A 13,371-nucleotide genomic window follows, 5' to 3' on the forward strand; every position below is an offset into this window, starting at 1 on the left:
CAGCTTCAGGCCTTGCTCAGTCTTACAGGCAGGCGGGCTGGGGGCGCAGGTGGAGAGGAGGAACCGTCCCGGGCTGCAGTGCAGAGCGCTCTGCTCCCCCTTCCCGCCTAGGCTGCAGAGCAGCAGCATCAAACGGGGCGGGCGGAAGCCTAACCAGTGTGAGAGAAAGGAAGGAGGCTATTTTTAGCACTGTGGCCAGGGTGTGAATGTCTGTAAGACTGAGCAAGGCCTGAAGCTGTCTTTGCACGGTACAGGGAAGAAAATTTGTCGGTTCTTAAAGGTCAAAGGTAGGAAGGAAACTTGGGCCCCCACCCTGGGGAGCACCCCATGTGCCGGCAAGAACTCCATCAGGTCACACACACAGGAGATTCGTGCTGTTTCTTTTCTCTTTTCAACCTCCCGGTAAATTCCTGTTGCAGAGATGAGACCGTGGCCCGAGGGGAGTGATGAAGATGCTAGTTCATGCAGGACTGCGCAAGGGGGAGGCCCACCGGCGGCGGCAGCGGGCGGCCCCTCCCACTTCCCACTGGCTCGGGCTCCCCTCTCCCTGCCAGGTAGTGACGTCTGGCAGCCCACAAGCCTGGTCCAGGTGTGCAGCGGAAAGATGGACTGGAATGCGCCTCTGGGGGAGGGCCTCGCCTTCCTCATGTCAACGCCAGCTTGCTGCATGTCCCCTGTGCAGGACAGACACGCTGTTACTCACGGGCACTACCGAGGGCCTGCAAGCCAATGCTAACATCTGCTGGGGACGAGACAGTGTCCTGGGATGGGGCTGTTGGGATGGTTACCTTTCAACTCGGGAGATGCAAAGAACTGAGAACACTCATGCCCCCTTTTAGGGAAAGGGGTATTCTCTTTTCTGGGGCACCTGGAGTTTTTGCAGTCGTTGCTGAGGTCACAGGGTCAGGAAATGTTTCCAGGAAGAAAGAACTGGGTTCACAGTGCAAGGTTTGGAATGTGGTGTTTTTTTGGGAAGAAGGATTGTGACTGAGGAGGGCACCGAGCTTGGAGAGGTACCTATAAATACTGGGTGGAAGGGAAGACAGCCTTAGCCTCAGGCCGGAGGAGGGCAGAAATGTAAGGGTCTGTGAAACTGAGCCACCTGAGTTTTTACGCTTTTCATCTGACTCTCTACTACTAGTGAGTTTCTTGGAACTCCCGACAGGGTCAGAGGACAGCATCAGGAGACGCCACTCTCAGTCTACTTCTGGCACCAAGCTCCCAGGCCGTTTTCGTTTCCTTATCTGCATGAAGAGGGGGGGTCGGATGGCTCCAGCGTGCCTTTTCCTTATCCCCCAGTTCCTCTGTGCCCCGGGGAGAGGGGCTCTGGCTGGCTCCTGAGGGGCAAGTCAGATCCTGACAGCCTCCTTGGCTGGGGCAGCCTAGGCCTGCTGTTGGGAAGGGCCTTGCCTGAATGTGCAGTGAGATTAGGTAGAGCCCAGCCCAAGCCCCGGAGGCCCTGAGCTTTCCAGGGCAGCGGAAGAATTTCTGCAGCTCGTGTGCTCGCACCATCCCTGAGTCAGTGCGGGCTCAGAGACAGCTGGCCCCGCAGCGGGAGCAGAACAGAACCCCTCCAGGCCTGGTGCCGATGGGGGCCGGGCGATCAGGAAAAGGCTGGGAGGCTGCTCCAGGATGGGACTCCTCGGAAGGGACTGGGAAAGTTCCTTTTTTGGGATTATGGGGCTGCAGCCCTGGCTCTTTTGCCTGGAAGATCTGTAACAGAGGACCACGGCCTGACTTACACACAACTAGTGCGGGAGGGGAGGGAAGGCAAGATCGACAAAGAGACATCTCATGGCCAAACCAAAGACATCTATCCTTGAAAGAACTCTTCTCCTGAACAGACTTGGTTGTCCTATTATTTTCATCCCTTCTTTCTAGTGAGCAGGCCCCAAAGCCGCAGCATCTCAGAACTGGGGGGGGAGAGGAGTTAAGGTCCTTAGATGGAAAGGTGCGGAAGACTAATTCCTAAAGCAATGAGCACTGTCCTCTGGGGAAATCTGTGCTTTCATTAACCGTTTTAGGACGTGAGAGAGTGCGGGTTGACAGGCACCATGGGAAGGGGCTCGGGCGGCCTTACGCAGTGAGGGTGATCCTGCATGATGGAAATTCAGTCTGTGGGCAGGTCACAGCTCTGGGTGTCGGAACCCCAGGGGCACTGGCAGTGGTTTGGACCCCTGGAGAGAAATGACAGTGGCCATGGGCCATCAGGAGCAAGGTGGCAGAGGTGGCCAGACGGCCTCTGCCGCCTGCTCCCAGAGCCTGGTTCAGCCAGCAGCTCTCAGCCTGCCAGCTACATCCAGGCACACGGGCCACCAAGCCATGCCTGAAGCCCAGGCCAGGCCCAGTGTAGTGCAAGATGGGTCAGAGCCCGGGAAAGGGGCCAAGAGGGTACGATGGCAGGGCTGCACCAAAGGGAACAGGTGCGGCTGGGCTCTTTAAAGGAAAACCTTAACTTGAATCTCCACCCTTTAGGACAGCTCTGGCTTGGAAAGTGTGACCAGGGCAAGGGAGGAGGGGGACAAAGACATTGGCTACAAAGGGAAAGGGGCCGTGGGGAGGGCAGAGAACACTGTACTCACCTGCGCTCCCTCTGTCCCAGCTCCTCTGCTAACCTGTACAACACGAACACAAACAACACACAGAGGTCACGGCCAGCGTCTCCTCACCAGCCGCCCCACGGACGCAAGGGCTTCTAGACTTGCCTCTCCCCTTTCTGCCCCGTATGCTGACTTTTCCCAACCAGGAATGAAAAGGGCCGGGAGAGTCACGCTACCTACAACCAGCAGCTGCCACGAACATAAAACAGCCTTGGATACAGACATCTCTTAGGAGAAGGAGAATAATAGTACTACCATGGAAATGAAGCCACCCTAAATCTGGGGAGCAGTTACATCATGGGGCAAGGCCCATCCCTTGGTTCTGAAAGTGACCAAGGTGAGAAGTAATTCAATTTTGATATAGGCAGTATTTCCTGCCTGCAGGCATATCGCTTGGGAATACTAAATCATTCCCGCTCACCCTGAAATCTTGAACACTGCCTGCACCCTCAAAAGCCTGAGAATTCACACAGGGCCCCTGCTGTCAGTCTACCAGACATGCACCAGCGTTCTCAGAGCATGCAAACTGGATTTACAGCTCCCAACACGGTGGGTGGCAGGTTCTGGAGAGGCAATTCTGAAGGACAAAGGAGCACAAGATGAGGCTCTGGAGGGGCTGAGATGAATTTCGGGCTCTGAAGTAATATATTAGTCTGTCTCATCTATGTAGTCTTGGTTACAAGTATTCAGCACTCCAGGTGAGCAGTGAGGGGCTGCAAAGTCAGAAGGGCATGCCAGTGGAGCAGAAGCATTCCCCAGGGGAGGGCAGTGAGGGGGCTGAGGGAGGGGTGAATGTGGTCAGGAAGTCCAGCTTGGTCATGAATTCTTCGGAAGTGCCCATTTGGTTCTTACGGTTTTTGCAGTGAGCAGACTATGTCTGCCTGACAGGGTGCTGACCAAGTTGTGTTTATGTGAGGTCAGCATGATTTCAACCCCAAAGAAGCAAACCTCCTGTCTCCCTGGTTGGTAGTTACTGCTCTCTAATGCCTTGGTGACACCAGTTACTGCCGTGTTGGTCTACAGTAAAATCTCATGCCCAGACCACGGCAGACAGTAAGGTCCCTCTGTAAAAACACTTGGCTTATACCCCTACCCACATACCCCCTACGGTGCAGCTACAAAAATACATCCTGGGACCTGAGAGTCAAACATTTGTTTAAAACCCTACCCACGTCTCACCCTGACTCTTAACACTCTTTCCCTTGGGATGGCACCTAAAGCCACAGAAACAGAAACTCAGGTGCTCTCACAAGGTCTCTCAGGGACAGACAGAAACGTTGGTGTGTGCACTGGAAGAGAGATGGGGAGACACTGAGAGCAGGAGTGGCAGAAAGGAGAGAGGCTGGCAGGGAACACGGGTGCAGACAGAGGCCCCCAAGACCAGGAGGCACCAGGCAAGGGAAGCCATGGCCATCCACATGTGAGACGCAGCCCGCACCCAGACCTGAAGCAGGACCGGGGCCGCAGTCCACAGTCAGGGCAAGGCCCACGTGGTCAGCGCCGCCGTCCGTGTGCTGCAAGGAATGCAGGGAGGCTGAGGAGAAGCCAAGGGAAAAGCTACGGGGAAGGAAGGGTCAAAGGGAAGAGAGGCCAAAGCAGCAGCTGTTACGTCTTCAGCCAAGAACATTCCACATGAACGCCAGGATCTGGTTGGGTTGTGTGTGTGTGCGTGTGTGACCAGAGCACGTGTTTGTGGAGTGTAAACGTATCTCTGTGCATCTCCTCCCCTCTTTGCCTCTTGCACGACAACCCTCCTGCCTTCTTCCTGGTCCACTCTCAGCCCAGAAAGTCGGTCGTCTCTACCATGCCCTATAGTACTGCTAGATGTCTCCAACATGGCTGACCTCTACTGGTGACATTTTGGTGGCCATGCCAAATATGTCGTCCTCCTCAATTCCTCACAGCCTCGCAGACAACTGTGGCACCTGGAATATGTTTCTCCTCTCCTCCCAGTCTCCTCCTTGGCAGTCTCGGAGTCCTGGTGGGGCCTGCCTCTCTTACCCATGCCAGCCCCTGCGGGCAAGCAGTGCTGCAGACCCTCATCCCCAGGTGCTTCTCCTTCCCCATCGCACCTTCTTTGCCTGCGGCTCCCACTCAACTTCCTCCCACCCTTCCTCACAGCTTTTCTCCCCTTGCCTAGTCTACCTGCCACTCAGAAGAAAGCACGGGCGCTGGTGTTAGCGGCCCGGGCAGAATCCCGCTCTAACAGCTACTTCCCGTGCAGGTTATTTCACCACTCGGAGCCCTGTCTTGAATCCTACCTCGTGGGCGATGAATTCAGACCAAAAGGGTGTGCTCAGTGCAGAGCATCCAGCAGAGGTGGCGAGAGTGGGCGCACCTTCCACAGCCCAGCCTCCTCAGGGCCGCTCCCACTCTCTGCCTGACAAAGCACTTTAGCACATCCCCTGGCTTCTTTCCCTGTATTTGTTCATTTACTGATACCCCACTCTGTGCCGGGCACTGTTCTGGACACTGGGGATACATCCTGAACAAAAGAGACCCAAATCTCCACCTTGTGGAGCTTATGTTTTGGAGGAATCCAGAAATAGACATATTAATATAGGACAGAAATAACAGCTAACTCTCAAATGTTATGCGTTCAGCATAACACAGACACATGAAGATGAAGAGTGTGGAGTGTAGAGTCAGAAAGACCCAGCTCAAAGAGCTTATTTTCTCACTGGTAAAATCGGGACATCATTATATATCTCCCAGGGTTGTTAAGTGTTAATTAGCTAATACGTGGACATCATTTAGCACAGCTCTTTGTACATAACAAGTTATTAAGCAGGTTTTATATACAATAAAACTAGGAAGGCATTACTCTCCTCTACCGATACCTTTCTTTATTGCTTTTAATTCCTCTGTTGAGGTCACAAAACCATTTAGCTATTCTGCCCACAATAATCTCTTCCTTTCCAGAAACCCTTCTTGTATTTGTAATCACACACTCAAAGTTTGATGATTAACTTTTCCTGCCACTTCATTTTATCTCCTATTTATTTTGCATATCTCTGTCTTGCCTCCCTAACTATATTATAAACTCCTGGAGGCAAAGGGTCATGTTGTGTGCTTTCCTGGTATCTACTTCCTATGTCTGAACCATCTATCATAGTATTAGGAAATCAGGAGGCTTTTGTTGATCGCCAGACGCCACCAACTCTTTGATGGTCAGTTGGGAAAAGCAGGCCGAAGGCACTGTGGGGATCTGAAAGCTTTGGGGAAACTGGCAGCAGGAAGAAAAGCAGAAACGAAATGGGGGAGGGTTCCCTCAGGGGCTGTGCAGCTCTGCCTCCCACTCAAACTAGGGGTCCTGCGAGCTGCCTTTACCTCTGTCTTTCCCATTCTGCTGCTTCTCCTCTTCTTCCTCTGCACCTTCCTCTGCTGTGAAAACAAGTCCAAGGCGGCCAGTGACCCTTCAGCATGGCACAAGCATAGGACGAGGGTGAAGGGAATGACTTAGCAGGCTTGGGATGAAGCCCTAGCTAAAGGCTTACGGTCATAGGCCTCCAAGGGTGCTGACACCCACCTAGCCTGCCCCATGCATGGTGCACATGCTACCACTCTTTACGCATGAGCTCTGAGCCCCTAGGGGCAGCACAGGCTGAGGTCACCCATCCTGCTACGGGCTCTGTGGCTGGCTTCCCTGGTGACTGGGGTGGGGGTCGCTGCTTTTTCTCAATGCCTGCTTTCCCTAAGGTGACCACATCTACACCGAGTATCTGGCATTCAGGTTCAAGAAAGCAACTGTCAAAGTACATGGTGGGGAATACCTAGATTAACACCAGCTTCTGTTAAGAGAAAAGAACCAAAAACTAGAAGTTTTAGCTGACAACAAACTTAAAATGACTGAACAGCAAAGTGGCTGCGTGGAAAAAGCTAATGCCCTCTCAGGTTGCCTTCCCAGGGCCCTCGCTCAGGGAGGTCACAGTTCACTGTGCTCTGCAGGGAGCAGGTCCCCTGTGATAGGGAGAAGTGTGCTCAACTCTGGGAACTCACTTTGAACTGGGGCCTTGAAGCTCTTGGCCACATCCTAGCGTGGGCAAGCATAATGGTGAAGTGAAAACCATGTCACATTAAGAGTGGCTGAAGGAACAGTGAACGGTCGCCTTCAAGAGAAGGCTTGGGGACAGTCGTGTTACCTGCCATCAAATACTTGAAAGGCTAAATTAATAGACATGGGAGGGCCTGAACTTACTCTGGGTAGCTTCAGAGGATGCGATGAGGATAAATTGCTTACAGAAAGGCAAATTTTGGCTCCCTGATAAGGAAGAACTTCACTGTGATGGGAGCTGGTCATGAATGAGCTCACTGGAAATATTCAAACAGAGGACTTTTATATTGGGCAGCAAGCTGGATTAAATGACTTCTAGGATCTTTTCCAACCCTAAGATTCTATTATTTGTGAAAATATCTTTAAAAAGATGAGGAGGAGGGGCGCCTGGGTGGCTCAGTCGTTAAGCGTCTGCCTTCGGCCCGGGTCATGATCTCAGGGTCCTGGGATCGAGCCCCGCATCGGGCTCCCTGCTCCGCGGGAAGCCTGCTTCTCCCTCTCCCGCTCCCCCCGCTTGTGTTCCCTCTCTCCCTGTTTCTCTCTCTGTCAAAAAAAAAAAATCTTTAAAAAAAAAAAAAAAAAAAAGATGAGGAGGAGAAGCTATGGCTATAAATAGTATGTGCACATGGCATGGGAAATATTTAAAGACAATCTGAATATCTCACCTCATCCTAACACAAACCCCAACAGTGATAGTAAACATGCGTGGGTGCTGGGTGAGCCTCTTCCATTCACTGGGAAACTGGCAGCCTCACATGTAAAGGGTGTCTAGTTCTGCACTCTGTAAGGATGCAGTGTCACGTGCGGACTTAGTCCACACCTACCCGTGGACTTCAGGGCCTGAGAGCAGAGCATCAGTGAAAGGGGCCCTTGTGGGCCCGCAAACCTGACCTCCGGTCCTGTGCAGACAGAAGGGCGCTGTGGCAGCGGGAACACTGGCTGTGTGTCCTTGGCACCTGAGTTCTAGGACTGGCCTTTGCCCCTTCAAGATGCACAACTTCAGGCAATCGCTTTTCTGATAATCACTGCCTTTCTAAAGGGGACTTGACAATGTGATCTCTGAGGTACCTTCCAAATACATCACAGAATTGTGTTAAAACCATCCTTTCCTGCCATGAGAGATTGCTTATAACCTTTTACGTTTTGTGAAGCTATTTGGTCTCTGGGTGCTGTGTGTTTAACAGTGTCCAGTTACCTCTCCTCCTAGTGTGATGAGCTCACGAGCTACTGGTCTTGCCCAAATCCTAGTAAGTGGTCGGGAGGCCCAGTGTGATTAACCTCCATGGCCTGAAATTCCCTCTAAAAGTGGGATTTCTGGCTTCTGTGGGAAACTATATCAGGGAAGGGACTTGCTAATCACCTGTGAAATCATCTCAAAGGCAGTCACCTCTTCTATGTGTGTTTATGGAGAGGACAGCTTCTGACAAGGATTGAGAAATGGTACCAGAATGGAGGCAGCATCACCTTCACACTCCCTGCGAGGGACAACCAGCATCTTAACTGCCACGGAAAAACCAACCTGGGCCACGCATTTATTCTAAGTGGAAATCAGCAGATTTGAGAGGGAACCGCGGGCCAGTCACAGGCGTATGCTTTCTCCTTCAAAGGTCTGAGGACATACCCAGGCTTCCCTGTCCTCAGGGAGGGGACTGATGATTTCAGTGGATGTGTTTGAACAGCCCATGGAAAACCTGCTTTACGTTTTTAATAACCTTGTTAAGCTACTCCAGGGTATTTAAAAATCCTCCATTAGCTGAAAAGAAACAACAGAGGGCCATCCGTAGCACTTAGGAAGGGAACCCGTCTGTCTAATATGGAACATGGGAATCTGACCACTGTAAACAAATTAGTAAATACCTGGCAGTTACAAAACCAAGGGAGTCATGGGGATTCTTGAAAATATGACAATATGGGAATGGCCTTTTGTTACTTCTCTCTTTCCTGGGTTTTATATAAGGGGAACAATAAGGTAAGAGTCTCCGGGAAGTCACTGAAAGAGCTAGGTGCGGGAGAGACTGAAGAAGGAGCCACACGTACTACTGAACAGAGGGGTCAAGAGCGACAGATGCAGGTCACGAACTTCACGTGAGATCAGAGCCTAGTCACGGACAAAAGGAGAGAATAGGGTTTCAAGACCAAATCAAATAGGAGAGAGCAGAAAGACAGCTGGGAGAAAGTCCAGAAGCTTTTGTGGCTGATTCGGTTCCAGTCATCCAGGAAAGCTTCCGAGTGAGGCGCCGAGCAGCCCTGGGGAAAGAGCGGCTGTGGATGGAGGGTGGGGGAGGGCAGCCCGGGGAGTGGGGGGACGGGGCTGACTGCATGCGCGTGGAGATGCTGGACTGCACTTGTTCTACAGGGCCGGCCTTGAGAGAAACAGAACGTGTGGGCGTGTGTGTGTGAACACGTGTGAGTGAACACGCGCGGGACAGAGGCTCCCTGGGGGACGCCGTCCGGGCCGTTCCTAGACGGCGGGAAGACGGAGCGTGGAGCTGAAGCAGCGCGGGCTGCGGCCGCACGTTCTACGGCGGTGGGCGAGGGAGCAGGGTGTGGGGCCGGGCGGGAGCTCTGGGCTTCACCTGAGTGGAGCTCCTTCACCAGGGATGACATGGTGTTGGTGATGGAGTCAGCGGCCACCAGCAGGTCATTGCGGAGGTTTCTCCTCGTACCTGAGGACAGTCAGAGCAGACGGCGATGCCAGGTGGGTGGGCGTGGAGAAGCGAGCGAGCGCACGCCTCGGTCCGTCAGGCCCCGCGCACGGCGCCGGGCACCTCCACCCGCTCCTTGGCACGTCGGGGCCACGAGGCACCCAAGGCCTCGTTCTCCCCCCTCTTCTTCTCTACCTGCGTAGTAGGACCCTGTCAGCTGCACGCTTCTTAGCCGCATTCGAGAGAGTTGGATTCCAGAACCAACACGGCTCCCAGATGGCCTGAGGCAGGATGTTGCTCTACAGCAGCTCCACCGTCCTGTTCTGTCTCCACCCTACCGAGACTCCTTGGCCGCAGCGTCTGCCCCCACCTCTACCACGCAGCTGGCCGCTAGCTCCTCAGAGAGTCGTGGCAATCCTGTGCCCAGTGGGCCTCCAGCAAGGTCCTATTTAGAGTTCCACTCTTCCTCCTCTTACTTGCTCTAAAGATTTTCCAGGCAAAGCACAACTTCAGGAATTGTTCCATCCAATTCCTCCTGAGGAGGAGGAGGCAAAGCCCAAAGGACAAGTCACTTCCCCAAACCCAGAAAAAAGAGCACAGAAGCCCCGGAGGCCTGGTCTTCACAAACATACAAAGCCTGTTGACCTCCCGTTGGGAGCCCAGCCCATCTAATGAGAAAGGACCAACCACTTGACTTATTTATACTGTATATGAAAATCTGATCATTGAAAGTAAGCACACACACAAAAAAAGAAACTGGAAAAATCTCAGTAGGAATCTTGTCCATGTTGCCAAACCCCTCTAGCTCTCCATTATATTTTGCTCCCGAATCTCACCTTGCGCAAATGCCTCCTGCATGTCTCCCCCGACTCCGCTCAGTGGGTCCTGTGGGCAGTGGGTGGGGGTGGAGCCAGCGGACATGGAGCGGACAGGCATGGGCATTGGGCGGCCACCTCCGTGAGTGGGCGATGTATGTGGTGACCCTGTGGCCTGAGCCTGGGAGAATCAAAGAGATAAAACATGTTATCTCAGGTATCTTACCTCTTGGAGGAAGCAGAAAGTCCTTTTTCTCAGTCAACCTAAGCCCGCCGAGGCAGCTACAGTTCAGTGGGGCAGTGCACTGCACAATCACATTTGAAAGGAAGGAGTCAGGCTGCCTCCAGGACTGCAGAGAAGAAGAAAAGGAAAAAAAGAAAGGAAGAGGGGAGAGGGAGGAGGAGAGAGAATAGAACTAAAAGTGGGAGGGAAAGTAGAGGCTAGTATGGAGAGGGGGGGCCTTGCAGGTAGACTGAGCAGAGTAGCGGGGTCCAGGATCTGAGTGGGGTTGGGGCCACGCAGTTGGGAAATGATACACAAACATCTTTCATTTTTGTCTGCAAACACAGTTGTGTACATTATCGCATTTGACCCTCACAATAACTTATGAATAGCTCACAACTGTAAATGTATTTTCTTTATGATTTTCTTCAACATTTTCTTTTCTCTGGCTCACTTTATTGTAAGAATACATATAATACATATATCACAAAATACGTGTTAACGGACTATTTTATGGGTAAGGCTTCTGATCAACAGTAGGCTATTAGTGGTTAAGTTTTGGGGGAGTCAAAAGTTATACACAGATTTCTGACTGTGTAGGAGGTCAGCAAGGTCACCCCTAACATCCCCACCATTATTCAGTGGTCCACGAATAGGATTTGGCAAATAAAGAAATGAAGTACGGATACATGCTACAACACGGACAAACCCTGAAGATATACTAAATGAAATAAGCCAGTTACAAAAGACCAAATATTGTTTGATTACATTTATATGAAATGTCCACAATAGGCAAATCCATAGAGACAGAAAGTAGATTAGTGGTTGCCTGGGGGTAGGGGCCTTGGAGAGATCAGGAGTGAGTGCTAATGAGTGTGGGATTCTTTCAGAAGGTGATGAAATGTTCTAAAGTTGACTGTGGTGATTGTTGCACAATTCCCTGAATATAGTAAAAACAACTGTATTTTAGGCTTTAAAATGGTGAATTGTATTTAGTATGTGAATTATATCTCAATAAAACTATTATAAAAAAGATACCACTAAGAAAAATAAAAAGATAAGTCACAGACTGGGAAAACATATTTGTACATTACATCTGATATAAAATTGTGGGTCTTTATAATGATTTTTTGAATTTGACACTAAAAGCAAAGGCAACAAAAATAAACTAGCGGGATTACATCAGAAGTAAAAAGCTTCTGTACAGTGAGAAAACCATCAACAAAATGAAAAGCAACCTACCAAATGGGACAAAATCGTACATATGATAAGGAGTTAACATCTAAATATATAATGAATTCGGGGCGCCTGGGTGGCTCAGTTGGTTAAGCGACTGCCTTCGGCTCAGGTCATGATCCCAGGGTCCTGGGATCGAGCCCCGCATCGGGCTCCCTGCTCGGCGGGAGGCCTGCTTCTCCCTCTCTCACTCCCCCTGCTTGTGTTCCCTCTCCTGCTGTCTCTATCTCTGCCAAAAAAAAAAAAAAAAAAATCTTTAAAAAATGAAATATATAATGAATTAATACAACCCAACAGCAGAAACAAAAACAATCTAATTTAAAAATGGACGGAAGAGGGGTGCCTGGGTGGCTGAGTTGGTTAAGTGTCTGCCTTCAGCTCAGGTCATGATCCCAGGGTCCCAGGATCAAGTCCTGCATCGGGCTCCTTGCTCAGCAGGGAGCTTCTCCCTTTCCCATTCCCCGTGCTTGTGCTCTCTCTCTCTAATAAAAAAAAAAAACTTTAAAAAAAAAAAAAAAAAAAAAAAGGACAGAGGAACCAGGCATTTTTCCAAAGAAGATAGACAAATGGCCAACATGTATACGAAAAGGTGCTCAAAATCATGAATCATCAGGGAAACGCAAATCAAAACCACAATGAGATATCACTTCACACCTGTGAGGATGGTTATCAAAAAGATAAGAGATACATATTGGTGAAAACATGGAGAAAAGGAAACCCCTGTGTACTACTGGTGGGAAGGTAAACTGGTGCAGTCACTACAGAAAACAGTATAGAAGTTCTTCAAAAGATTGAAAGAAAATGAAAACAGGATCTAGAAGAAATATCTACACTCCCATGTTCACTGCAGCATTATTCACGGTAGCTAAGATATGGAAACAACCTAAGTGTCCATCACAGATAAATGGCCAAACAAGAGGTGGTATATATGTACAATGGAATATTATTCAACCATTAGAAAGAATGTCCCGCTGTTTGCAACAATATGGATGGACCTTGAGGGCATTATGTTAAGTGAAATAAGCCAGAAAGAGAAAGACAAGTACTGCATTGTCTCACTTATATGTGGAAACGAAAGGGTCAAAATTGAGTAGAAAAGTAGTTGGGGCTGAGGGTTGGGGGAATAGGGAGAGGTTCAAACTTTCAGCTGTAAGATAAATAAGGTGTGAGGATGTAATGTAAAACATGTTGACTATAGTTGATAACACTACTGTATAGCTGAAATTGGCTGAGAGAGTAAAACTTCAAAGTTTTCATACATAAAGATAAATATGTGAGGTGATGGATATATTAGCTACCTAGATAGAATCCTTTCACCATATATGTGTGTACCAAGTCACCCCAATATACGCTTTAGTATATGTGCTGCCGAAGCGAGCACCCAATATACGCTTTAAATATCTTACAAGTTTATATGTCAAGAAAGCGGAAATGAAAAAAAAAGAACTAAACAAACAAACTTGTGTCCAGAACATAAAAAGAACTCTTACAGCTGAATAATAAGATAACCCAACTACAAAACAGGCAAAGATCTGAATAGATAGTTCACTGAAGATGATGTACAAATGGGCTAATAATCACAGGACAAATGCTCAACATGAGGAGCCAATAGGGAAGTGAAAATTGAAATTACACTTTTACAATTGAATAAGATACCACTTATCTACTGAAATAGCTACACTCAAAAAGACTAACAGACGTGGGAAAACCGGAACTCGCGTACATTGCTGATGGGACTGTAAAATGCTACAACCACACTGGAAAACAGTTTGGTAGCTTTTTAAAATGGTAAACATAA

The 13,371-nt window shown here is 49.9% G+C and overlaps 1 protein-coding gene across 4 annotated transcripts in view; it reads right to left on the reverse strand.

Annotated features, from left to right (window-relative positions):
* Window positions 1–371: 371 nt before the first annotated feature.
* DTNB (dystrobrevin beta) overlaps window positions 372–13,371 on the reverse strand; it is a 232,044-nt gene continuing 219,044 nt past the window's right edge. For 3 of the 4 annotated variants that reach the window (XM_021697735.2, XM_021697732.2, XM_044918861.1), the window contains 5 exons: window positions 10,136–10,295; window positions 9,231–9,320; window positions 5,931–5,984; window positions 2,583–2,615; window positions 619–674 (listed from right to left, as the gene is read on the reverse strand). In XM_021697735.2, coding sequence (XP_021553410.1) covers window positions 2,611–2,615; window positions 5,931–5,984; window positions 9,231–9,320; window positions 10,136–10,295 — 309 coding nt within the window. In that variant the 3' untranslated portion in view covers window positions 619–674; window positions 2,583–2,610. Of the gene's footprint in view, window positions 675–2,582; window positions 2,616–5,930; window positions 5,985–9,230; window positions 9,321–10,135; window positions 10,296–13,371 lie in introns of all 4 variants that reach the window. The other variant, XM_021697733.1, reaches the window with a different exon arrangement.

Source organism: Neomonachus schauinslandi, chromosome 10 (genome assembly GCF_002201575.2).
Source record: "Neomonachus schauinslandi chromosome 10, ASM220157v2, whole genome shotgun sequence".
Lineage (NCBI taxonomy): Eukaryota > Metazoa > Chordata > Mammalia > Carnivora > Phocidae > Neomonachus > Neomonachus schauinslandi.